Source organism: Drosophila sechellia, chromosome X (genome assembly GCF_004382195.2).
Source record: "Drosophila sechellia strain sech25 chromosome X, ASM438219v1, whole genome shotgun sequence".
NCBI classification, from domain to species: domain Eukaryota; kingdom Metazoa; phylum Arthropoda; class Insecta; order Diptera; family Drosophilidae; genus Drosophila; species Drosophila sechellia.
This window is the reverse complement of record NC_045954.1, coordinates 18,532,228-18,558,469: the sequence shown is the minus strand read 5'-3', so window position 1 is coordinate 18,558,469 and position 26,242 is coordinate 18,532,228. Positions and strand designations below refer to the sequence as shown.

Below are 26,242 nucleotides of genomic sequence, written 5' to 3'. Positions count from 1 at the left end.
GTAATCCGTAAAGCACTAAAGGCATTGGGAGCACACAAATTTATTGGCGGAACTTGAGCGGAAAGGTGAGAACCGGGCGAGAAAAGAAAAACATATAGAAAAACGGATAAATCTGGGCGAAAATTTAGAGGAACAGAGAAGTGCGTTGCAACTAAGATTGAAAGGAGCAGACTAAGGAAGTTCGCTGTGCTCGGAATCGTCCATTAACATATAACAATTTATTCGAAAAGGGTAATTAAATAAATGCCAAAGGCGGAAAAGTCTGTCCGTGATAGCTCTTAAAGGGGACCAATAAAAAGTAATAGTGTAAGCTGCTTCTTTCCATGTGACAAATTCGATCAAAGAGACTCTTAAATCACATTTAAATGGTTCAAGTATATAATATAAAGTAGTTGCAAGAAGATTGTCATTAAAAAACAGAAAGATGCGATAAAAAAATGTATCCCAAGTGAACAAAAATAGTGAATGATAGGTAAATTCATAAAATATAAGTTATTTACGCATAACGCTTTTAAAATTTAAAAAAAAAAATCAATTTTTAAATCATGCAATGAAAAAATGTGTAGCATTTTATTCTTTTATGTATTATTTTCAGACTATGAACAATTATACCATATTATCAAGAAAAAGGAAATAAATACCGTGAGTTAATTAAACTATAGAACCCAAGTGTATGACATAGGACAGGAAGATTGTTAAAAGCTTCTCATATATGGAGACAATTGAAAATGAGTTTCACTGCGAAACAAATATTTTGAATTACCGCATTGCGCGCCAAATGCAGCATTGCCAGCATCGAGCACAGGCACCATTGTTTACAAACAACTCTCCATTCTCTTGCTGTTTCTGTTTCGCACTAATTTTCTCAGAGAGAAAATAAGGAAAATGTAAAAACATCGGAAATTATCGTTATCGTTATCGTAAAACGTCTTCTTCTTCTAGGCCGCCCATTTATTATTGGTTTGATGGAAATCTTGGACAACTTTTGAAAACCGTGGCGCAGTGTGTTTATTATTGGACAACTTTTGAAAACCGTGCGCAGTGTGTTATGAAATCGCGGCCTCGTGCGTGAGTCCAAAAATAGCTGGAAAATATTGGAAAATCAAGTGGCTGGAAAGCAAAACCTCGAAACGCTAAAATCCAAACGTCAAAACTTCTGGGCCAAAGAGGTAACTCCCACTAAAAGCTGCTCAATTTTGTTGTTTTTTTTTGAGTCATGTTGTTATTCGCGCTGTCCAATGGACATGGGCATACATATTTGTATATTTTTAGAGCCCCCCGCCGGTGTTACTTTTGCCCTTTGCCCATCTGCCGGCCTTTGATAGATCGATATGTGGCACTCGGCGGGGGTGTCATGTGATTTTGTTTGCCGGCACCTTGCAGCGCCAACAAAAACGTCCACAACAGCAACAACAACACGGGCCAAAAAACTTGTTTTCTGCAATTACGCAGCGAAAAACACGATAAATTAGCTTAATCAGCGGTTGCCATTGGAAGTGCAAGAACCGAGCGAGAAAAATATACGTAGCCTACTTTCGGGCCCACCCACAAATTGCTAGCTTCAGAAACATAAACACTGGGTAAACATAAAAAAAACTCAACGAGTGCTGTTATTATCTTAACTTAACTATTCAGATAAAAACCCAATTATCGTGTCTTAATTGAGGAATATTCAAAAACATGACACATGCTCATCAGATGAGTCCAGACAACATCTTTGTTGCCCGAGATTAAAAACAAGGCAGTGCTATTTACATTCTAAGATAAACTGCATAACAACTCTTTTATTTACACTCTAAAAAATAACCCCTATAATCTATGCAGCTTTCAGTATAGTACAGATTTTATTATGTAGTGGCACCACTAAAGAGTTATTATTACTTTAAAATAGACCCAGAAAAACTATTTTATATTGATCGGATTAATGTTCATGCAATCCAACTAATCCAACTTAATAAGTATCAGGTATGTATTTGCATCAATATCAATAGATTTAAATCCCAAATCGCTTGATTGCTTCCCACGCTGACAAACACACATGCATTTTTAGTTTGTTCCCACACACACGCACCCACACACTCACACACATGCTGTTTAAGTTGGCAATGAGAAACTTACGCCGTTTAACAAACACTTTGCAGTACCACCGCCAATTAACAAGCAGATCCGAAACAACAGACACCTTTAGATATTCAAATCACACCACCCAAGTGGCAATCGTTAACGACTCTCGCCGACTGTCACTGAAATCGGGCGAAATACCCAAACAGGGCCAGGGCAACCAAGCCGCCCCTTCAAGGATACGCCCCATCCACATTGGTGCCTCAAATTGCCAGCGGAGCAGGAGGAACAAAGGCAACCGTAGGCTAAGTTGCTCCTATGCCAGTTTAGGCAGAATGCAGGCCACGCCCAGCGAAGATGCAAAGCCGCAGGATCCGCTCAAGTCCTTCGAGAGGGACTTTTGCGACCTGCCGCCCTACCAAGTAAGTACACTGAGCGAAAGCGGCGGAAGAAAGCACACTCCTGTGCTAGAAAACTATATACAAGTTTTTAAGCAAAAAGTTTTCAAATGTAAAAATGACAAAATATCCGAAGTGTTTGTGTAGTATTTTTATATATATGTACATATTTACTCTTTATTTAAGCCTTGGACATAATGCAAAATGTAAATGTAAAACAATGTGCATATATAGTTTAAACATTATTTTTGTACACTTTTTCTATCTCAGTGTAGGAAAAGCAGGAGGTGAAGATGTAGCTAGACAGCAGCATATCAATCAGTTGCAGCAAAACTCATTAAACTTGTGCCAATTGCGTCAGTCAAAGAGGGTTGGCCAGAGTTGCCACCCCGCTTCAGTATTCAGCACTCTTTCCTTTGCATTCATATATATTATTGTTTTTGTCCTTAGCACTTTGATTGCTTTGCCTGCACTGCCTGCGTTCTCAATTTTCAGCCTCATACCCATTTCTCTACTTCAATTTTCCTACTTTAAAATTTGCAGCGTGTGCGTATGTGCGTGTGTGTTTATGTGGTAGTAAAGCGATCAGCCTACTCTCATTAATTTTCCGCTTTTCGACTACTTCCAGTGCGAGATGAGTGATTCTGCACCCAATACCCCAGGACCCTGTTCGACATCGGCCCTGCCCAAAAAGTATTACCGCCATGCGGCCCACAGGTGAGTTGCCCAAAAAGAGTTGCCAAGTTACCGAAAAGTAGGTCAATTTTAATGGGAAAACCTGGGAAAGCCTAGTCCGAAGGAACAATAACGGCATAGAAAACCAATAAACAACGCCGTGGATAGCAAATCCAAAGCAGGCAAAAAATGTTGTTTAAGCTGTAAATATTCATTGTTCAAGTTGAAAAGAAGCGAATTTTGCAAGGTCTATGTCTATCTATGTTTTTATAGTGACTTGTCAAAATGATTTGATATGATATGAATATTTCTTAAATCGATTTTGCCCAGTGTAAGCTATGTTTTTACCAAAGAGAGATTTCTCAACATAAACCACGGTCAATGCCAAGTGCGAACGCTTTTCCACTGCCTTATCGTCTTATCTCGCAGCCAAAACAACAACAAGCGCAAAACAGCGACCAGCTAGTTAATCCACACGAATCGGGGACATTCGCTTGACAACCTGACGTTGATAGTGCCGCCCTCATTAGTCCAATTAGGTATGCAGGGTATATAGGGCCAGGCTGCCCTGCTGTAAAGCACTAAAAATATCGCAAATTGGATGTGCGCCTTTGAAACGATGTACGGCAACGTGGCGTATGAGCAATAAAGTTGGGAACCAATTCACAGATATCTAACTTAGCCTAATTCCACTATTTAATTTAATGTATTTTTAAGCTGAGTTGGGAACACAAATGGACAGTTACTTAAAAATGCACATTGTTAGTTTACAAATCTAACAAATCATAGATAAAATTATATTATCTATTATATATATATGATACCATATGATATTATCTTGTAAGGTTTTCACTTGTAAAGGAATCCTTTTAAGAATTCGCCTATGAAATGGGCGATTGTAGGGTATACGTGTCTTCGTGTTGTTATTCTACTCACGCCAGACGTCTCTTTTGCCATTTTTGTTTTTCCTTTTTTGCTGATTACAATATTTTGTGACGCTGCCCACGGTTTTAGTGGCGCCGGCGGGGGAAGGGGGTTGGCCCGCTCAAAGGGGTGGTGGGGGCCGGGGGCGGCGGGGCTGTCTGAATTGCTTGTTAGGCGTGAATGCAAGTAGATGCAAGTGAGTGGGCACTCGGAGCCACTCGAGTGTCAGCTGCAACTGCACTGTGCGTTTATCTCTGTGCGAATGTCTGTATGTTTGTATCTATGTGTGTACACATGTGTTTGTGTTGACATTGACACGATGCAAAGTGCAAACAATAATTTTCAAGAATTTGTAACTCTGTATTCGGCCGAGACGCCTTGAAAAGCTGTCAAGCGAGTGGGCAGTGGGAGAAAGGTCTATTTATGTAGTACTCCTATCTACATGTATGACAGCTGGGCTTATCGATAGCGATCCGCGTTCAAAGTCGCCTTAAATGGAAGATGAAATATGCGCTATATGTTATGGAATTATGGAATTATGGAATATGGTGCGTGGTGTATGGTTTATGGTTTATGGTTTATGGCAATGAATATGCAAATGCCAGATGAAATATTCATGAAAACCGTGCCTCGCCCATCAACATTATAATTGGTCCCACAATTAATGCGCACATATCGCTGCGAATGTATCTGGTGGGTTTTTGTATCGCAATGTCTTGCTGTTTATGCTGCTGCCATTCGGAGGTGTCACAGGGATTTGCATATATGTACGTATGTATGTACATATGTATGTGCTAATAGAAAATCGAATGAACTTATGGGCTGTCAATGGGGCTGCTAAATCGAGAGCGTGCGATCGAATCTATCTGTATCTGTTGCTGTGTCGCCCAGTGGAATCTTAGCGAAAAGTCAAAATAACGCACAAAAAATTCCACTTAGCCAAGTCGCGAACCCCCACGCATTAGAAGGTGCACTGAGAAAAAAACGTGCTTAGTATATGAAAAGTATTACTTTAATGATAACATACCAATAATATTACATGCTAATGCCAAGTGGAACAACATTTACAGCTTACGTTTATTATAGTAATCGAATTTTGATATACTTGAGGCTTTTCTCTCCAACTTTTTAACTCAATTGAACTAGTTGCCTGCTGGGGACGTGGGTGTGTTGCCATAAATAGGAAGAGTGTGGCATTTAATACAGATGCGGGCACATTTGTATATCCAAACACTTAAACTTTTACATACAAATCCATTCCGACTAGCTATTGTTTTTATTCACCGTTTTTTTTAATATCTTAAACTGGGCAGAAGCTTTGAAAGACTGTAGTTGAATTGAATCATTTATAACATATTGATTTGCGAATGTACTACAGCTAATCTAGTACTTTTTCTCTCCGTGTAAGCCACTTGTTTTCGCCGGGAAGATATGGAAATAGTTGCAGAGCTATTATTTGCTCCACCTCAGCTGTGTGCGTGTGTGGCTAAGTTTTGTGTGCATAATTTCATTTCTTTGCCGCTTTCCAAGCATTTCCAATCCAAGACTGACACACTAAAATTTCCATGCGCACAAGTGGGTGTAGTCATTGTTAGTGGTTTGGTTTGGCTTATTCGTGCTTGTTTGGCCATAGAAGCTATTTTCGACTGAGCAAGCAGCGCGTGCAGATAAACCGCAGAGCTGGCGGTGGAAAGTGGGTGTGTCGAAGCGTCGACACCCTGCACACTGAGCAGGAATCGCGATCACTTTGGTGACCGTACGTGCCTCTCGATCTAGACGTCATTGGAATGCAGAATGTATTATAAACATTGAATTTTAACATCATTATTTACTGAACATGAACAATATTTTTAGCTCTACGCTTATGTATAATGCAGATTGGATCAAATTCTCGAAAACTGTAGTAATGCATTAAAAGCAAATTTGTACTTTTTGGCCTAATTTGCTCATATGTATGTATGTACATCTTAGTTATGAACTGAGAAAAGAAAGCTGAGCAAACGAAGATTGCGTTTCATATGATCACAAAAAAGTGCAATGAAGTCATTAAAACGCTGACTAAACACGAGAAAGTCATAGAAATCATATAAAGAACTAGCTCGCTTGCTGTGTGAGTGATCGCACGATCGATCATTTCCTCGCTGAGTGATGGGTAGCAAAACAAAGTAGAAAACATTTTGTATTTATTGCATAAAAGGCATCAAAACAACAATTGAACGGTCTACGTTGACACCGTCTAAAGCAGCAACAACAAAAGTGAGTGAGTGTTTGTTTGGAGCGATGAGGGTGTGGGGGATAGCTAGACACAGAGAGAGAAAGAGGGAGAGCAGAGCTTTCGACGCCGACGCTCTGCCTTCAGTATTGAAAATGGAGAGAGTTGGGGCTCGACCCCCTCTCTCTCGCTCTTCGGCGCTCTCTTTTGGCTCTGCCGCCGCTTCCTTCCTCCATTTCCACATTGCACTTTCAGTTGAAATTCGAACGTTGACCGAAATCGTTCGGAATTTTATTTTGCCATCCAAGTGGAAAATCCGAATTTCGCATCCGAATAGGATTCGTAGATACAAAATCCCTAATTGTCAGTTATTTTTTTTTTTGTTTTGTTTTTTACACCCTACGAGTTTTTCAAACGATCGATCAGTCAAATCCATTCCAACTACGGATCTTGGTGACGTCGTCGTCCGCCAAAATAACAGCTGATAAGATACTTATCGCGCTGCTGGTAGCCTCCACAACCACCCCGCGCGCCCACCGACGATCCACGTCCACTGGGCGAAAGAGCTTAATCAGCAGCAGCGACGCGGCGCAGCATTTGTGGCCTTGTAATCCGCGGCAGCGCCAAGATGCCACAGACAAAGCTAAAGCAGCAGCAACAGCCACAGCCACAGCAGCAGCAACAGCCACAGCCACAGCAGCAGAAGCCGCTGCAGAAACATTCCAGCACCAGCTCCACGATCATCGCCAAGCCGGAAAAGGAACGGAAACGCACGCAGACGATCGGCGAAACCGACATGGATCTGTCGGTGCTCAATGGACTGGCAGTGGGCGCAGATGGAACCGCCGGCTACCATGGTCACAAGCGAGAACTTGGTCACAGGTGAGCAGATCGCCGGGAAACACGATTTTATTGAGTCCCAAAAAATGACCGCTAATCTTTCATGGAGCACTGGAAAATGTGATTCAGTTTCCAAAGAAATTGGAATCAATATTGACTGGATGTAACCGTCTAGATTTCCAGAATTTTTTCTTGCAACTCAAGTTCGTGTAACCAATTTCATGTTTACAAGGAAATGCGTCAACTAGCGCTGTATATTTATACCTTTGTAATCTTTCCTTCGTTGAAGTTTCTTGATATCAAAGCAAAAGTTTAGGAATTCAGAGTGTTTAGTTCCAGTTTCCAAAAGAATAACATAGTTCCAATTTCCAAAGGAATTGGAATCAATATTGACTGGATGCAACGTCTAGATTCTATGAATATATTATGGCAACTCTATATACCTTTGTAATCTTTCCTTCGTTGAAGTTTCTTGATATCAAAGGAAAAGTTTAGGAATTCAGAGAGTTTAGTTCCAGTTTCCAAAGGAATAACATAGTTCCAATTTCCAAAGGAATTGGAATCAATATTGACTGGATGCAACGTCTAGATTCTATGAATATATTATGGCAACTCTATATACCTTTGTAATCTTTCCTTCGTTGAAGTTTCTTGATATCAAAGCAAAAGTTTATGAATTCAGAGTGTTTAGTTCCAGTTTCCAAAAGAATAACATAGTTCCAATTTCCAAAGGAATTGGAATCAATGTTGACTGGATGTAACGTCTAGATTCCCTGAATATATTATTGCAACTCTATATACCTTTGTAATCTTTCCTTCGTTGAAGTTTCTTGATATCAAAGGAAAAGTTTAGGAATTCAGAGAGTTTAGTTCCAGTTTCCAAAGGAATAACATAGTTCCAATTTCCAAAGGAATTGGAATCAATATTGACTGGATGCAACGTCTAGATTCTCTGAATATATTATTGCAACGCAAGCACTTAACATGAGTCAACTATTGCTATCTATTTATACCGTCATACTCTCTTCTTTGTTCAAGTTTCTTGATATCAAAGGAAAAGTTTGGGAATTCAGAGTGTTAAGCTCAAATGGAGCGATATAAGTAGTAATGATATATGATCAATTCAAATAACTCAATTCGTACTGGTCTTTGATCCCAAACCCCAGATTAACCAACTTATCTCTTCTAGAGATATTTCGGTAGGTTCTGGATCGATTGGTAATCAGGCTTTTTATTATTTTATAATCAAAATTCAAACAATGTTTGCGATATGTACTTACGCTGGCGTAGATTGTAAATTGATTTTATTCTTTCAACATTCTGCCCTTTGTTCGCTATCATAATAATGGTTCCTTTGTTTATCTATGCTGATTACTACGCTATGCTACCATGTAGGCTTAATAAGAACATTATGCTAAACCTCATTGAAAACGTATGTTCCAGAGTGAATCACTCAGTTCGGATGTTTCTGGAATGAGCATTAGCTTCATTGCGCCAGTGCGTTGACTCCTGAATTAGTTCTCAAGATGAATGAACTGAATATATATGTATAGTATAGCAACACGCTAGATACCCTGTAATCTTGATGGAAACATGCCGCCTTATCTTCTTCTCACTGTGACTCACGCGGACTCTGGATTAGTAGTGATATATGTACACATGTATGTATTATATCACCTGGCGTATTTATTAGCATGCCAATTTAGTGCAAAAAAAATATGGCAAACCTTTGTCTGATTTTCCGAGCTTTCAACTCAGATACGATGCGTGCTCTTATCGCTGTAAATTCGAGAGGTCTTCTTGGGGTCAAGCGGAGATGGAGATGGCGATGTGTGGCCAATCCCTGCGGTGGCTATGTGATAAGCCCAACTGCTGTTTACAGTTATGAACATGCGCCCTTGACCATGCCACAGCAGCGCTGTTCTACATTTTCCCCCCCCATTTAATTGGCAGGCTGCCTAATTGCTGCCGCTTTCCCACCGCCCATTTCGTTTCGTTGCCGGCCCAACATTCGATCATTTAATTTCGGTTTATTTGATTTCCTCGCTTGTGTGTCAATTAATGCAAATTTCTGCTGTCAACGCTTAGCCAGTTGACTTAATGAGTCGCCGCCAGGCTAATCTCCGCCTGCAATCAGAGCAGCAGTTGGCCTGGGCTCGTTGCTGATGCCTCAATCATCATCGTTTGGGGCTAAATTGGCATATTTATGTTGCGCACAGCTCGTTTGGCAAAATGTTTCTCGAGGCGCCGCCATCACTGCGCTTAACCCTTGGCCGGTGGCTGGGGCTTAATTCCGCTGCAGCTACGTGACCTGCCACCTCTGCCCCACGGCTCTTAGCCCATGCTCCCTTTGGCGCTTTCGAATGCAAACAATGTTACCCGCTACCCCACTGCCCCGCCATCGCCCCACTGCGCTCGTTCTTTCTACCTGTCTCTCGGCCAACTTCACCTTTAGCCAGCTTCCCATGATTGTCTTAAATCAGACATGACCTGCTCTCCTCGTGCCCGTCCACCCGCTGCTCCTGCTCGCGCTCCTGCTCCGTTCGCCTCCGCGGAGGTCACGTAGCTGGGAACTTTTATTGCGTAGCCGGAAACGGAAACGCCGCGAACATTCACGACAGGCGGAGGACGAGAGCGAGAGTGGGCAGAGGAAGGGGGGCGCGGCATGGCCATGGAACTGGAGGAGGAAGAGGACGAGAAAGAGGAGCCACTGCAGCAGCCACAGCAGGAAAAACTTTAATGCAATTTGCATTTCATTGAAATTCACATGCTAAATTTATTTTAAAACGAGCAAATACACACACAGATGCCACTGGCTTTTCCAATTTTCCCCCTTTTAATTGTCGCAACTTTTTGGCCAAACCCATTATTATTATCATTTCAATTGCTAATTTATGCACATATTTTTATACATATAAGTGCTCTGCACTTGCTGCGAAAAGGGTGTGTTAATAATAAGAAATTTTGCTGTCCGAGGAATACATTTAATCATTGTTTTTACTACATTTTAATAAGCCGAATGGGAAACTGCAAAAACACATTGTGTGCCATGGTTGGATTATAAATGCTCATCGCAAATCTGCGTTGGTTTAATTTCTAGTTTTAATTCGCCAATTTTAGAATGTAATTTTAAGTGGGCATATAAAAAGCGAACATTTTTTAAAACCCTTTTACGCAGCTTATTTCTGGCGTTGAACAAATATGAATTGAATAGCAATAGTAAATAAAGAATACATATTCCCAGCACAAAGAATAAAGAATAAATTCAATCGGTGCGCACAAAGAGCTTCAAGAATGTAGACGTTTAGAGACTTCAATTGCGTTGCTGGCAAATAAGGGAAATGCATTGTGTTAAATATAATAATAACTTTGCTAGCTCATAAGCTTTCCCTTTTACTTGTGCTTAAAACACATCTGTACTTAACTTTATTTGTACAAATGACACACTGTTTTCCGTTTACCGCCGCCCACACAAAATCAAAATCAAAGTCAAGGTCGTTCCGGGCCACGCCCCTTCGCCCACCGTAGCTGATTATGTTTTGATTGGACGCAGGCTAAATTATTTGATTAATGGGAAATGCCAGAAAATAAACAAAATTTGCGGAAAATGTCACATTTGCAAATTGGAAAATACTCCCATATTTGCACCAGCACACGAATATATCAGCTTTGAAATGCATAGATACATGTATGTATCCGTGTATTTTGTGTTTTTGGCCGGGCATTACAGATACAATTGTATAGTACACCCATTTTGTGGTCAATGTAGAATTTAATTTGGCATTTCGTTCTCGATTATGTCGCGACTTTTGTTTATGACTTTTATGCAAACTGACAGCGGATGATTAGTGGGCGTGGCCCTGTGCACTCGATGGCCTTGATTCGCCTTGGCATTAAAATGCAAATGACATTTTGCTCCTTCGACTAAGCGGAGGCAACGCGTGCGGAACGTGTGAAAGGATCCTCTGCGGGAGAAGCAGAAACAGGAGCTGGAACTCTTCAGCTCCTTCTCCGTCTGCCGGTGCAAATAGTTCTCCAACAGTTGACAGCGACTTGGCATTCAACAATGTTCCAAACGCGTGTCTTGACCGGGATTGCGGTGACTGCTAACTCGAAAGGCTTTAAGTTGTCGGCTTACAGCTTTAGCTTCAATTTTCAAGAGAGGGTCACATTGTTGTGCGCAACTGTTGCACTGTGTACGCTGGTCATTCTGGGAATCGCGCCTTTCAACCGAAAGTCCTTTAAAATATATATAAAGTATTCAACTCGCTATTTATGTGGTACATTTCATTCAACCTGCTATATATAACATATCGTTTCGAAATGGATTTTGAAGACTTCTTTGGGTGCATAGCCAATATTACATTTTCGTAACTGTGACAATATAGTTTTCATGGCTTACTCCACACTGGATCCTAGTGGCCCTGTGGTAACCCTTTAGAATCAGAACCAGTTATTCCACTTGGTCACACTATCCTTTTTTTTTTGACAATTATAAGCAACTCGAACGGAACGGATCGACTAGACGCAATTGATGTTTGTGATCCCATTCAAGAAGCGCCCATCCAGGCAGTTTCCGCTGTGCCAACTGCCTCGGAGGGGACCTGTCCTATTGGTGCGCCACTATAAGTACAAGCCCGCCTTCCGTCCCATTGCTAAGGAGCCCAGTACGGAGCCATTTGATCCCGTGAGGATCGCGATGAAGAATGCGTGCAACAAGCTGATGGGTCTGCTGCACCACTTCAACGTAGTGAACTCCATAGTGGTGGGGTCCCAATGCAGACGCAATCCCTTCCACCTCGTGGTTCCGATGGACATGCCATACGAGGATATCGAGACTGATATGTTTGAGGGCATTCAGGGTTGGTCCGATATCGATGTCTCCGACGAACCCACCGAAGTGTAGGGGTCGGTGCTCCACCGGAACTCGCGAACTGAACTCCCAGTTACCTTGAAACGAGGCCAAAAATAAATAGCGGGATTCTCAATCTATCGGCTGTTCTTTCATGTTGTTTCCAAGGGGTGAGAGGGAGGGGGGTTAGCGGAAATGTGATTAACCTCAGCACAATGCAATTTGATTAAGTTCGTTTAGATCAAATTGAACGCCACAGCATCGCTGGCGTGGATGCGGGCCCATTGCTCAGCCCTTGCTGCCTAATTAAGTCCGCCGTATTCACATGCTAAGCCGCCCTCAATCAATTTCGGCGACCATCCATTCAAGCCCCATCCATCCATCCATCCCCACCACCATTCATCGGAACCCTTCAGCGGTCTGCCAAGGTCGCACGCGATGAAGCCCCCTGACAATGAAATTGAAAGTGTTTGCCGCAGAGTCGCCTTCGTTGCAAAAAAAAAAAAAGCAAAAAAATAAAAGTAGAGAACTAGTGAATGGAAGAGCAAGCACCATCGAATTGATGTGCCACGCAGCACTACGATGGGTCCGCTTCCAAGTGGATGGTGCCCATGCCGGTGTCCGGCGTAGAACTCGACTCTCGACTACGGCGGCTTGTTTGGATTACGCTCTTTTTGGGGGGGCTCAGTTCGTTTTCGCCTCGAGCGCAGTCCGGGCGATTTTCTCCGCTTTTAGTGGCCAGGATTCGATTATAGTGCGTCTGTGCCAAGATCTCCCTGCTCCTAATCCGCTCACCAACTCCCCAGCGACTATTTCTTTTTGTTTTTTGGATGTCTGCAAGTGTGCTTGTGTGTGTGGCTGGCAATTAAAGTCTTAATTAGACGTAAACTCGTGTCGGAAGTGAAATGCGAATTGCTTTGTCACAGTGCTCCGGACAGGCTACACTGGTCAGCAAAACTATGACCTGCTGGTTCGGAGAGCTCAGCTGTGTTCTATATTAATATTATTAAGCAGAGTTTCCTTCGAAAGACTTAGGACTACTTACCGATGATAGGTTCATATAGTTGATATATGTATGTGCTATATTTTAACAACTGAAATGCGAGAAGATATTTGAAACCATTTATGCAGCTTGGAATGTATTGAATGTAAACTTTGCTTTCTAAAGAATATCAATTCAATCCGCTCACTTGCCACAGACCTGCGTGTGTTATTGTGGCATATGTAAGTGGACCCAATAAGTGTCGTATAACTTAGAGAGGTATTTCTGTTGGCTTGCCCCGCCAATTTCCATTTCCTGTGCAGCCCAGTGTTTCAGCAACACATGTGCAGCTCTTATGTCCACAAATGTGTTTGTGCGTGTTGGGCACTGGCTATTTGGTTTTGTGGTTATGCTTATTAAGTCAATTATCGCCCAATTGCGCCGCCCTGGACCACGTAGGTGACCGCTGCTCGTTGGTCGGGGGCTTTGATGATGCGATACTGGATAGTGCCCCTCCAGCTCCTCCAGCTTCTCCAGCTTATCCTGCTCCTCCTATCCAGCTTCTCATGAGCCTTGTAGCCACACCTCGGTTGTTTTTGTTTGGCATTTTGATTTTAATTGGAGCCGAAACACCAAAGGACGCCTATAAGATTCTGACACGACCTTGTGGCTGAATTGAGTTTTCCGATGTTTGTTTGTGTGCGAGTGTGTGTGTGGTATTTAGGAAATGGAGAGGGGGCTTACCTTTGGCCTTGTAACATAAATTGTCGATATGCTTATAATTGAATTTAAAGAGCCCTCACTTATCAATTGAGAGCCCGGCGATGGCAAGAGCTTAGCATCAACAATCAGGGCTTCTTGGCACTGATTGATAGCCCAGGGATTACTTGAAAAAAAAAAATGCAATTAAAGTAACTTGTATTTGGGAAAAGATTGCCTTTAAGCACGGAAGTCAGCATATTATCTTTGCAACTTTAAACACTTTATACACTCGGGATAAGAGCTCTTCATTCCTTCTTCATGCCTGGTCTAAATATAATTAAATTATTTGCTTACTTTTTAAAATAACTCAAATAGAAGCTACTTCAATTTCAACCATCAGAAGTCGTTGAGAGTCGTTATTAGCGCTTTTGCGCAATGGTTAGTGATAGGTTTATCATTACCGATGGCCTGTTTGCCCAGGCGTTAACTGAACGTATAGAATGAAATATAATATAATGGAATGGAATAGAGCAGAATGCTCCTGCTGCTGCCGCTGCTGACCTGACCCTGTAACCCCACCTGCCGATGATTGGCTGCCAATTGTTGTCGTCCGTCGTCCGTCGCCTGGCGCCTGTGTTGTGCCCCACAGCCGATTTGGTCAGTTATTGTGCCCCTGACTCGGGTTTTGTTTCGCCTCCAAAAGGGGCAGTGGCACGTGGCAGCTGCAGTACGTCAGCAGCTGGAGCTGAAGTGTCTCGATAGCCAGCTTCAGTGGGGAAAACAACGATGCCAATGGTGATGGTGACGGTGATGATGATGATGATGACGATGGAGGGCTAGGTGCCATTTGCTGATGATGTTCTAAAATAGAACTGCAACAGTTTTACTATGGGGATTACGTAGCGTGACGCATACGCAACGTTGCACGTGTCCAAACAAGCGGTCACAAACACATACATACATATAAAGTATATCAAAAACGGGGGAATAATGGTCAGTCGATGGAGCGCGGTATGGGAAATGGCAACCAAATTGATAAACTTGCATTGCCATGATATGAATTTTGATTTTACAAGCGAATGCAATTTGGCCATGGCCAATTGGGTGAGGTGGGGGTGTTCTAGTTGAGTTATGGCCATTATGTGCTCCCTGGGACGAAGTGGCGGGGCAAAAGAATCAGCTAAATCTAATCAACAGCAGCAGCACATGGCATAATAAACCTTCTGCTGCTGCTCCTTCCGCTGCTGTTGATGCAGCAAGGACGTGGACAGCTCCACTTGACAATCCTTGACGGGCAATCCAGACCAACTGGCAGGGCCAATCCTTTGGAGGGGAAACGACAAACGGCGAAACTAGTACAGCGATAAGCATTCGGCCATAAATTCCCATTTTCGACAGCCAGCAGAAGAATAAGAGGGAAATTCGCACTTGAGCAAAGCAATTTCCACCGACCATCGACCACTCTTAGCACTTTACCCATTTTCATTTTGCTGTCCGGGAGCGTAAACAAGTTAACAATGCATAATAATAACAACTTGGGCAACGGCAACTGTGCTGGAACTTTGAATGCCACTGGCTGCTCCCGAATTGGGGATTCCCCGGCTGCAAGTGGCAGTGGCAGTGGCAGTAACAGTGGCATGTCCCAGACAGCTGTCACGGTCACTAAGATGCCGCCAGGAGACGGAGCAACTGCAGCCACCTCGAAGGCGGCCTTGTGGTGGCCACTGCAGCAGCCACATCATGCGTAAGTCTTACAGCAACTTGAGCACAGTGGCCACTCGTTGCAAAGAACTAATGCAAATCGTAGACTATTTAATTTCTCAATAGTTATTGTAATGCCGGAAATTATGCCGAATCAGACATTAATTAGGAAAATTAAGAAAATAGATGCGAATTTGTGAAAATATTGGTATATATTCTAGGAAATCCGTGGTTCTTTTGTAAATTTCCTTATGCTTTAAGAATTAAGCAGGCTGTCAAAAAAGTATTCTATTCTATAAGTTTTCAAGAATTACTTTACGAATTTGAGATCTAAGACGAATTATTTGGCTCCAACATAATTAGATAGTCTTAATAATATGTTGAAACTACTTTTCAATCAAGTGTGTACTCTAATGTTAAATTTTGAAATACCCAATTGATTTGTGCAATTCACGGGCTATTCACATATAAGAGTACCACTCTTTTACGATCGTTTGTCGCTCAATCTGATGATTTTTAACGACGAAGTACTAGGATCCCAACAGGACTTCTTATCCATAAAGTTATGATGTTGCCCAGAATTTTCGGATTTGGAGCTCACAATGCTTTTGTGCAATTTACGAAAATGGAAAGATCTAGTGTTCTTGGGGTTTCAAATGATGAGGAGGTCCTAGTCGAGCATTTTCTGCCACCTTTCCAACTTTGGCCATTATGATCCTGTTTTTGCAAATCGGAAATCCTTGAAGCCAAGTTAGCCAAGAATCATAAAACGTATCGATTGCTATAAAACTTTCAGAGCTCGTTGCAAATCAAATCGGATATATGTATTTAATGTGCTGATTCTACTCTTGTGGTTAAATTATATTATAAACTTATTATTACCAATATTACCAGTACAATTTGCGTATTTCTCGAAAAACAAACAAGTGATTAAACAATGTTATTCTCCTCCGAGGGCCACCATTCATGTTTTGCTATTTGCCAGCATAGGTACAATGTAAGCGCCCCAATTCCGGCCAGTGTGAATGGACCGTTTATAATAAAAATATAATCAGCTAAAAACAAAAAAAAACACCTAGTATTCAATGTGCACTTTGAGTGCGAGAGATGCTAATGTGTACCGATGACCTTTCGTCGTTGGAAAACGTTGATCGCATCGCCAGGCGGTGTAAACAAAACACTGGCAATCAGTTCGTTGACGCACTTGAGCATTCCGCCAATGGAATTGAGAGCTCTGAAATTGCAAAACAGAGTTTCGCTGTTTGTTATCAATGCAAATGGAAGGCAAATATCCATTCCACAGCCGCCTAGGCAACCGTACATAAGTATGTGTCGACACGCACTCGTATGCGACTTTTCTCGCAAACATTGCTCATACGCCGCGTATACCCAAAAGGCGAATGATGATGGCAGCCACGCAAGTTTCTCTGTCATCACAATCAATAATCTGGGCACTCAATCTAACTATTTCACTATTTCCCAGGCACTGGCTGCGTATTTTTAGATGCGCGGAATCCGCGGTCGCAATTTAATTGACGCGCAATCCTCTGGCAGTGACAATTAACCCATACAGTCGCCGGATTAGCAAAAATTTCATTTATGCACATATTGGCCTATTTTTACCACCAACGATCTCACATTAATCCGTTTAGTCTGCTCTCTGTTTTTTTATTTTTTATTTATTATTTGTTTTGCGGAAACATTTGATGCAATCGGCAAATCTGCGCCTTTTGACCTCGAATTCGTAATGGTTGCCGGTTGCAAATTTAAATACCTTCGAAAACACTCTTTGAATAATGCCGAATATGCTTTTTACAATCATTATTAAGCCTATATTACTGAAATAAACTAATTTAGCCTTTAGGCATTCCTCTCGCAAGTGTTAAAAATACAAGTTTTAAGTCTGGCGTATCATCTTTAAGCCTTCGTCGACTAAGAGTCAGCAAAATTCTTGGCTGGAAAATTGGCAAATCTGCCTTTTGAGCTGGAAAATGGGAAATTTAATTATTGCTGCGAAATTCGGTGGCCTTTTGCGGCGTGTGTTTTGTCTCAGATTTATGCATTCTGTTCGAATTTGGGTTGACAAAAGCAACAAAAGGGTCATGCCAGCAACCACGACCAAGATGAACCAACAAAGTTGGCCAAAAGCAAGGGAAATTGGTCAGCAGAGGCTGAGGATGAGGCGGAGGATGTGAAGCATGCCGCAGGACACGGAGCCCCGGAGCGGATGCAACTTTTTCGCTTATTTGGCAAATGTTCAAGTGGACCAGGATTGCCAAAAAGGGACAGCAGAATAAATAAACGCACAGCATGGACACCCAGCACATATAAAAAACTCTACCCACCCCGCCGCCCCACATCCCCTTCGTAAAAAGAAGAGACACTGCGAATTAGGCCAAAAAACCGAAACTGAAATGCTCTTTTTGCGGGGGAGCGGGGGTGTTGGCATAATCCCATCCAGCCATGATTAATCGAATTATTGATCGGACAGACATTAAAAAGTATTCAAAATATATAGTGTTCAGCGGGGAACAACAGAGATGGGAGCATGGAAAGTGCATAGTTTTGCAACCATGATAAATCGAATACATCGCGTTACCCAACTCTGCTCCAAAAATGAAAATGGAAAACCCCAAAAATGAGGCTATCTCTCAAAACATTTTGTCCACGCTCATCCCGCTAATGAGTTTTTCCCACAAAGGGGCGTGGCACCCACCCACACACACACACACACACATCGCAGTCACAGTCTGTCGAAGGCAAAAGGGGCGTGTCAGCCCGAGCCGCCCACAACAAGTTTTCAACACTAATTGCTGACCGCAGTCGAAGCCGCGGCGAATTGAGACCGAGCAACGCCTTCAGCTGGCGGAAAATGGAAAAGCCGGAGGGCCCCACGCCACGCCGCCATCAAAGAGCCACGACAAAGTTGAAATTTGAATGTCAAACGATTTTCACGCCATTTCCATGCGCCAGTTTTCGCACTCGAGGCAAACTGATGCTAGTTTTTCACGCCATTCTCCATTCGCGATTCACCGCCAGTTTGATAACCCATTGACTCACTTTACCGATCGAATGATCAGCCAAATCGATTAGTTTTCTAGACTGAAAACATTCTAGAATAGTGTCGCAAAATGTGGAAAACGTGTGATGGGGGTACATAATGATATATTATGTGTAATAAACATTGATATAAACTCAGCAGGTGATAATTGGCATTGAAAATAAAAGGAAAGACCAAATACAATATTCATATTATTTGAAGAATAACTTTATCTATAATAGTAATAATTATTGGGAAAATTAATATGAATAATGTATAATGTTTAGATAAAAATTGTGTAGTAGTGGTAACTTTTCCGTTTAAGCCCGAAGGTATGCAACATAATAATGCAAATATTTTGTTGTTTCTTTTATTTACAGAGTGTTTGTGAACAGATCGCTGCATTTGGAGAATATCAAGTACTATGGCTTCGATATGGACTACACCTTGGCAGGTGGGGCACCGATACTAACACATCCATATACCACATATCCGTATAATGTTGACCATCTCTATTCCGAACAGAGTACAAGTCACCGCAGTATGAGCAGCTGGGCTTCAACCTGGTCAAGGAGCGCCTGGTCTTCATGGGCTACCCCAAGGAGATCCTGCAGTTCGAGTACGATCCCACCTTCCCAGTTCGCGGCCTGTGGTTCGACACTCTCTACGGGAATCTGCTGAAAGTGGATGCCTACGGCAACATCCTGGTCTGCGTTCATGGCTTCGAGTTCATCAAGCAGTGAGTGGAGTGACTTTAAACTTACCTCTGAACCCCACTGACCTGAATCCCATTGTGTTTTAGTCACCAGGTGTACGAGTTGTATCCCAACAAGTTCTTGAAACTGGACGAGTCGCGTGTCTATGTCCTGAATACTCTCTTCAATCTTCCGGAAACCTATCTTCTTGCCTGTCTCGTCGACTTCCTAACCAACAGCAGCGACTTTGTGCGGTAAGTTGGAATCGTTTGAATGGAAAATCTTGCTCCCTAGCTTTATAAACCTTTTGATCTTGCATTTGTTTGGAAAGAGATCTGTATCTGTGACTTCTGGTCTACTGCCCCGCTGCTGCTCTATTCCCCTTTCTCTACTTTCTCCTATTCATTCTTTTCACCCAACAGCGTTGAGCGCGGCATCAAAGCTGGCGATTTACTTTTTACCTACAAGTCGATTTTCCAGGATGTGCGACGTGCCGTCGACTGGGTGCATTCCGATGGCGATCTGAAGCGTCGCACCACTCAGGTGAGTTTACTTACTAGTTCATCGTGTAAAGATCGTACTTAATACCAATATACTCTATCCACTAGAATATGGCTCACTATGTGAAGAAGGACGAGCGTTTGCCCACGGTCCTTTCGCGCATCCGCGAGTCGGGCGCCAAGCTGTTTATGCTGACCAACAGCGACTATACGTACACCAACGAGATCATGACCTACCTGTTTGATTTCCCCCATGGCGCCACTCCGGATGAGCCGCACCGCGACTGGAAGACCTACTTCGATGTGATCGTGGTGGATGCGCGCAAGCCGCTCTTCTTCGACGAGGGCACCGTGCTGCGGCAGGTGGACACGAAGACCGGAAGCCTGAAGATCGGCACCCACGTTGGACCCCTGCAGCCGGGTCAGGTTTATTCCGGTGGCTCCTGCGAGCTCTTCACCAAGTTCATCAATGCCAAGGGCAAGGACGTGCTCTATGTGGGCGATCACATCTTTGGCGATATTCTCAAATCGAAGAAGATCCGCGGCTGGCGCACCTTCCTAATTGTGCCCGAGTTGGTGAGGGAGCTGCACGTTTGGACGGATGAGTGCCAGCTGTTTGCGGAGCTACAGAACCTGGACATCAAGCTGGGCGACCTGTACAGGGATCTCGACTCGAGTGCCAAGGTCAAGCCGGACATTTCGCAGCTGCGCACCTGCATCCGGGACGTGACACACAAGATGGACATGTCCTACGGCATGATGGGCTCACTCTTCCGCTCCGGCTCGCGCCAGACCTTCTTCTCCAGCCAGGTTGTGCGGTATGCCGACGTCTATGCGGCCACCCTGCTCAACCTCATTTACTATCCATTCTCGTATATGTTCCGAGCTCCGGCCATGCTTCTGCCCCATGAGTCGACGGTGGCCCACGATCAGGCCCATCAGCCGCCTCCGCCGCTGGGCCCTGTTCCCGCGGCCACGGGAGCCGCATCGGTGGCTGCCTCGCCGGATGAGTCGGCTCGCATTTTGGCAGGCACCGCCGAGCACGTTAAGGACTCCAAGGACTTGCATCGCGCAGTAAGTCCTTGCCAAACTAAAGTTCTAATCTAGACCGTGCTTAATCGAATCCTTCCTTGTTCCAGAGCTCCATTGTGCACACTCGTCCGTCGACGCCCACCGTGGTGACCCACACCCACGACGAGGACTATTCCGAGGAGGAGGAGACACCCAGTGGTGCCGAGTCTTCCACAGAGGCCGTGCGCGATGCCTCCGAAGACTAGATGATGCCCCAGCCGCCCTCCCCCCAGCAGGAATGTTTGGATCAACGAATTTTATTCTCAAACTCAAACGAAATCCACACCATGGTCGAAGCAATTGTGAAACGTACGATTTTCCCTGGCGATTTTACCCGAGCACAGATATGTGAAACTATATACCATATACGATATATATTATATATTCTACATTAGCTGGTTCCATACATATAATGTGTCTTTTTTTTAAATTAAAACCATAAATTGCTGTAATTGAATGAGAACATTTCGTTTTGAATAATTCATGAGAGGTGTGAAGAGCCAATTAGCTGGGAAACTTTTTAAGTATCTTATCCTCTACAAGTAATCCTTTTGATGTTCGAAATTTTTTAGCTTTGTATTTGGAAACTAGTTAGCCCTATTTAACCGTACCAAACTATCTTATTAGATGTTCCCTTTAGTAGGCATTAAAACGTGATTTCTATTAATATTCGAGTTAAATTTTATTGATACAGACACTGGGCTGTAGTATAAAATGTGATCACTTCTTGGCAATCTTGTTAGCATTGCACTGGAGATCTGCGTAGATCTGCTCGTTCTGGATTTCGTTTTTGAGCTCCGTGGTGAGCTGAACGGCCTTGTCCTGCAGAGAAAGTTGTTTTTTTTTAAACGCCGAAGCTTAAATAAGGAAATAGGATCACTTACGTTGAAATACACATTCTTCTTGCCCTTCTGGAACTCGCCGAACAGAGCGAAAACATCCACCAGCTTGCCGCGGGCACCGAACTTGTCCGAGATCAGGGAGAACAGGTGCTTCACTGTCTCCTGCTCCACGCTGGTGGTGTCCGATGGGATGAAGATGGCCCGGGGCAGCTGCACGTCCACGTTGCAGTCACGGAAGTCGGTGACCGGTCGTCGCTGCAGGCTGGCGCACACCAGCTGGGCGTCCTTGTGCTTCTCCAGCTCGGAGGCGGGCACGATCTGCACCTCTCCATCGCCGCTGGACGAGACACGACAGGCGTCCAGGCCACGTCGCTTGTTCAACAGGGCGGCAGCAGCACGGGATCGTCCGCAATCCTCATTGAATTTGCTGCGTGGTAATGATGGTATAATTTATTGTGCTATGGATGATTGAGGGATTCCACTTACATGCTGGCCTTCTGGAGAGCCTCCCGGCTAATGCCGGGTGCTGCGACCGCCACCAGGACATCATCCTGAGCCCTCTGCTCGTAGACGATTGGCTGCAGCTGGTTGCTGCGGGCATCCGCATAGCCAGCTGCGCGAACAATGGTCAAATCCGCCTCCTTCTTGGTCAGAGCCACCACGCAATCGGTGGACTGAACGCACTCGAGTTCCGGACGGGCGTCGCGGGCGTAGGCAGCCTGGTGCAGCGCCTGGCACTTGGCGAACTCGTCGTCATTCTGCGCGCACAAGCGGATCTTCCTGATGGCACTGCCATCACGCTCGATCACATCCTTGTAGCCGGCACGCTCCAAATATACCTTGGGATCGATGGCGGCATCCTTGCTGTGGTACACGGCATTCGGCTGGATGAGCAGATGGGCGGCGGCGTCCTTGTTCTGTGCCTGCAGTCCATTGGCGAAGAAGCGCTCCAGACGCGACTGCAGTTGATGCAGCTGCTCTGAGTTGTGGACGGCCTGCTCGTTGGAGATGTAACCGCTCCAGGGGCGTTGAGCCCAGGAGCATGCGGGTCCGGTGACCGGGCGCCGGGTGCCATCCTCGCACAGGTACTCGAAATTCTCCGGATTGCCCTCCGCCGGCGGCGCATCTGGTCCGGCTCCCGGCAGACCAAAGTACTTCTTGATGTACTGCACCTTGGAGAAGGCCACCTCGCCCTGACCCTTGTCCAGGCAGCGTATGGCGCCGTCATAGCCACTGAACTTGTCCGGATAGTTGCACTGCTCCGGCTTCTCGCACAGGGCGCACAGATTGGCGTACTTCTTCTTCAGCAGGCGATCCGTGTCCGGGTGCGTGGAGTAGGTGCCCACCAGGCACGACTGCGTGAAGAACTCGGACAGCGACTTCAGTTCGCGCTCCGTGGCGGAGATCTGCGGATCGGCGGACACCTTCAGGACGTGCGTGTTCTTCAGCTTGGTGATGGGGATCTTGTAGCCGACGTTGCGGCCGAAGCCAGTGTGGCAGGACTTGGCGCCACGCAGCTGCTGCAGAGTGCGAATGGGGGAGTCCTTCTTCACCAGGATAATGCCCTCGTAACGGAAGGCGGCTGTCGACAAATCAAGTAGGAGATTTATGAGTAATGAAAAGATTGGGAACATATCGTAAAAAAAAGAAATAGTGACTATTTGGTCCTTCGATCCCTTCTCACCACTTACCATCTTTGTCCTGCTGCGTTCGGATCTCGGAGATCACGCGATAGTCCTCGTTCTTGCGATGGTAGGCGATGTACATGTCCTCCGGCTCGGTGGCCAGCACATCGGCCTTGCGCTGCTCGATCAGCTCCAGGCAGTCCACACGATCCCGTCCAGCCACGCACTCCATGCGGATGCCCGCCTCCGAGGGATCGGCCAGCAGCTGCTGGCACTCGGCCAAATAGATCTTCGGCACACACAGGCGATCTGGTATGAAATGGATTCAACTGGTTAGATGCATTCAACTGGCAACTCCGGGATGCACATACAAATGGGTTCTTCCGCCAGGGAGGACTGCGGTCCGAGGAACAGCAGCAGGGCGGACACCGCCAGTGGCAGCCAGGTGTGGGTCTTGCGCGGCGACATCATCTCAGAAACAGTTGAAGCTCGACTGTGGAGAATCCGGAGCCGGCTGGTGGCTTTTATAGCCACCCAGATGTGCTGCTTCTTTCCCCGGCTTTCGTGCTCTTTTTTTTTGCACTCGTGTTTGTTCTCTTTCGCTTCTATTTGCGCGGCGACAAGGAGGCACAATAATAATAATAATAATAATAATAGCAATAATAGCAATAAAGAAAGACAGTCCAGGCGACCGGTTTTTTCCCCGAGGAAAGGCGTGAGTGGGCGGCAATCCAGGCCTATACTCTATATACAAACGAGTTTGCGACACTGATATATGGCTGGCTGGGCCATTAAATGCGAATGCAATTAGTATGCTACTCAATCCATGATCTACCTTAAGTTCGACTTTTGTCTTCGAGTCAGTATATTTCTATTATATGCAATCGATCAAAATCAGAATTTAGCCTGAAGCATTTGTGTGTTTGGTAATTAGTTTTGGATCTGGCCAATAATCAAACAATGGCCATTGAGCCATTGAGCCAGCGCTTTCTCTTGACAGAATTTATTTAGCCACACACTCTAATTTCTTAAGCACATTCTTTACGAACATTTAAGCTGGAAAAACTGCAGTGAATAGGTTTTGAAAATAGCCTATTTGACTGTCTGATTGCGATTGCCAAAAAGCACACACAGCTAGAATCGAGATAGAAACGGCCTGGCTCTTCAGTTAATTGCCTTGGCACTTGATCCCCTAATCGATCGAGCCATATACTATATGCCTGACTAATCCGATGACACCGCACCGACTGGCACTTGGTGTGGGTACCCATTGAGTTATATAAATGCACTGGGGCCTTCAATTTCTAAGAAACTCACTACCCTGCCAAATAAACGGGCACAATCCCCTCCAGTCGCTTGTAGTTGCAGCAACCGGTTGGGCCACCATTCCCATCCATTCCCAATCCACGGATCGTTTGTAAATCATGCGATTCGAGCCCTTAGTCCCAGGTGCATACTTACTTTAGTCACTTACTTTAGTTCAGTTCTTGCCAGCCCATTTTTCACTTTCGCAAACTGTGCGCGCTTTTGATTTGCATTCATCTAACGATTTGGCTACTTTAAATTCACTCTTCTTGGAAGTAAACAAATTAAGAGTAATTGTCTTTTATTTATACTCTCCGAGGGGACATTTTTGAATTTTTAATTGGACGCATAACTACGATCTTGAGTCGGTCAATTTGAAAAGTGCAAGTATTTATTATGATAATTTAAATGATTGCACTACGTTTATATAATCACAAGCTCGTCTATCAGCAAAAACTAGATTTATTTCTCTATATGCTGTGCGAAATTGGTTTATATTCCTAAAAAAAATTATGGGATAAACTTAGAGTAGACAAACTTGGAGCTCATTTAAGCTGCTGCAAAAAGTGAGAGCATGCGCCATTCGCATATCGTTCGCATTCGCATTCGTCTCTAGTTTTATTTACTTTAATTTTGCCCCGCTATCAGGGCATTTCTTTATTCAGGCCCGGCACAGAACCTGTTCCACGGGCGGGATGCGATGGGATCAGATCACCTAGCTAGTCACCTGCACCGGCTTGTTGCAGCAAGAGCACGGAGAGGAGCTGTGGAACTGTCCAGATCCAGCAGAGAATTGACGACGACCTGCTTAAAATGCAGGCCGTGCCTCCTTCGAGGAAGGGGCGTGGCTGGGCAATGAGTCGCGGGGGCGGCAATTGAATGATGAAGTGCAAAACGAGATCACAATGGCAACTGCCGTGGGACATGGGCGTGGGCGGGGATCTTTCCAGTGGAATCGACCAGAAACCGAATTAGATTGCTTGGCAGTGCCGCAGATGCAAACACACTTGGCACTGGTCAAGGTCAAGAGCCCCGGAGCGGCCGGGAATCTACCCGGATCGCAATGGGTTGGGGGTTTTTTCGAAAAGCCCGAGGTGGCCTCTTATCAGCAGTCCTATGGCACGGAGGCTATCTGCAGACAGGTAATAGGTAATGGAGCCACGCCCAGCACAAAATTGCACAGTGTGTTGTTTTCAGCGCAAATGGTTCGTTGTCTTATTTAACCACACGGAAAACGCATTCATCAGGGGAAAAGTATGCGATAAAAATGAAGCACTGCTACTCACTTATTTTAAGAAGAAATTGCTAATTAAATGCATTTTTGCAACAGTGATACCTTACTAATTTAAAAGTAAATATTTTGTTGCATATGTAATGTATAAAATGAAAAACTCATTAGCTTTAGCTTAATGTACAATAGTTTATATATAAAACTTTTAAGAATGCACATTTTTCTAAATTAAAAGAGATCTTAAGTATGTGTTTTTTTTTTAATTTTTGGAATGCATTTCTTAAAAGTAACATAGAATTTCAAACTAAAGGAAAGGCGCTAAAAGCCACTGTAACTTTACAGCACTCGCTCTGTAGACGCAAGCAGTGCAATGCACGTAAGTTCAAGTAAATTTCTAGCTATACCTTTGTGGAGCTTAAGTGCATCTGCTATTTGTGCATTTTAATGTACTTTCTTAAACTAAAAAATGACAAAAATGATATTTAACAGCCAAGGCAAACGTTTGAAAAGCGCGCCAAGTGCGCCCAACAGCCCGCTGTTAGCCGAGGCGGTTGCTGGCAGGCGGTGTGCGTCCTCGCTAGAGCAC

The 26,242-nt window shown here is 44.2% G+C and overlaps 3 protein-coding genes across 9 annotated transcripts; 2 read left to right on the top strand and 1 right to left on the bottom strand.

Moving 5' to 3' along the window:
• The first annotated feature begins 952 nt into the window (after window positions 1–952).
• LOC6614857 (cytosolic purine 5'-nucleotidase) lies at window positions 953–21,116 on the top strand. 7 transcript variants are annotated; one of them, XM_032724224.1, is made up of 10 exons: window positions 1,087–1,169; window positions 1,892–1,965; window positions 2,142–2,483; window positions 3,088–3,176; window positions 18,768–18,841; window positions 18,913–19,126; window positions 19,190–19,336; window positions 19,505–19,625; window positions 19,691–20,656; window positions 20,722–21,116. In XM_032724224.1, the coding sequence occupies exons 3-10, from the start codon at window positions 2,397–2,399 to the stop codon at window positions 20,857–20,859; spliced, it is 1,836 nt and encodes a 611-aa protein (XP_032580115.1). In that variant the 5' UTR covers window positions 1,087–1,169; window positions 1,892–1,965; window positions 2,142–2,396; the 3' UTR covers window positions 20,860–21,116. The 7 variants fall into 7 exon arrangements, with proteins under 7 accessions (XP_032580112.1, XP_032580114.1, XP_032580116.1 ...); XM_032724221.1 differs by lacking the exon at window positions 2,142–2,483 and having other exon boundaries at window positions 953–1,169; XM_032724225.1 differs by lacking the exon at window positions 1,892–1,965 and having other exon boundaries at window positions 1,062–1,169.
• On the top strand, window positions 9,988–17,226 carry LOC116801956. The gene has a single exon (XM_032724230.1). The coding sequence runs from the start codon at window positions 11,645–11,647 to the stop codon at window positions 12,014–12,016; it is 372 nt and encodes a 123-aa protein (XP_032580121.1). The 5' UTR covers window positions 9,988–11,644; the 3' UTR covers window positions 12,017–17,226.
• Window positions 21,117–21,310: 194 nt separating the features above from the next.
• On the bottom strand, window positions 21,311–23,618 carry LOC6614856 (transferrin). The gene is made up of 5 exons (XM_002039238.2): window positions 23,492–23,618; window positions 23,187–23,429; window positions 21,982–23,077; window positions 21,538–21,922; window positions 21,311–21,475 (listed from the first exon to the last, which is right to left on the bottom strand). Exons 1-5 carry the CDS (start codon window positions 23,589–23,591, stop codon window positions 21,374–21,376), a joined length of 1,926 nt encoding a protein of 641 aa, XP_002039274.1. The 5' UTR covers window positions 23,592–23,618; the 3' UTR covers window positions 21,311–21,373.
• Between the last annotated feature and the right edge of the window lie 2,624 nt (window positions 23,619–26,242).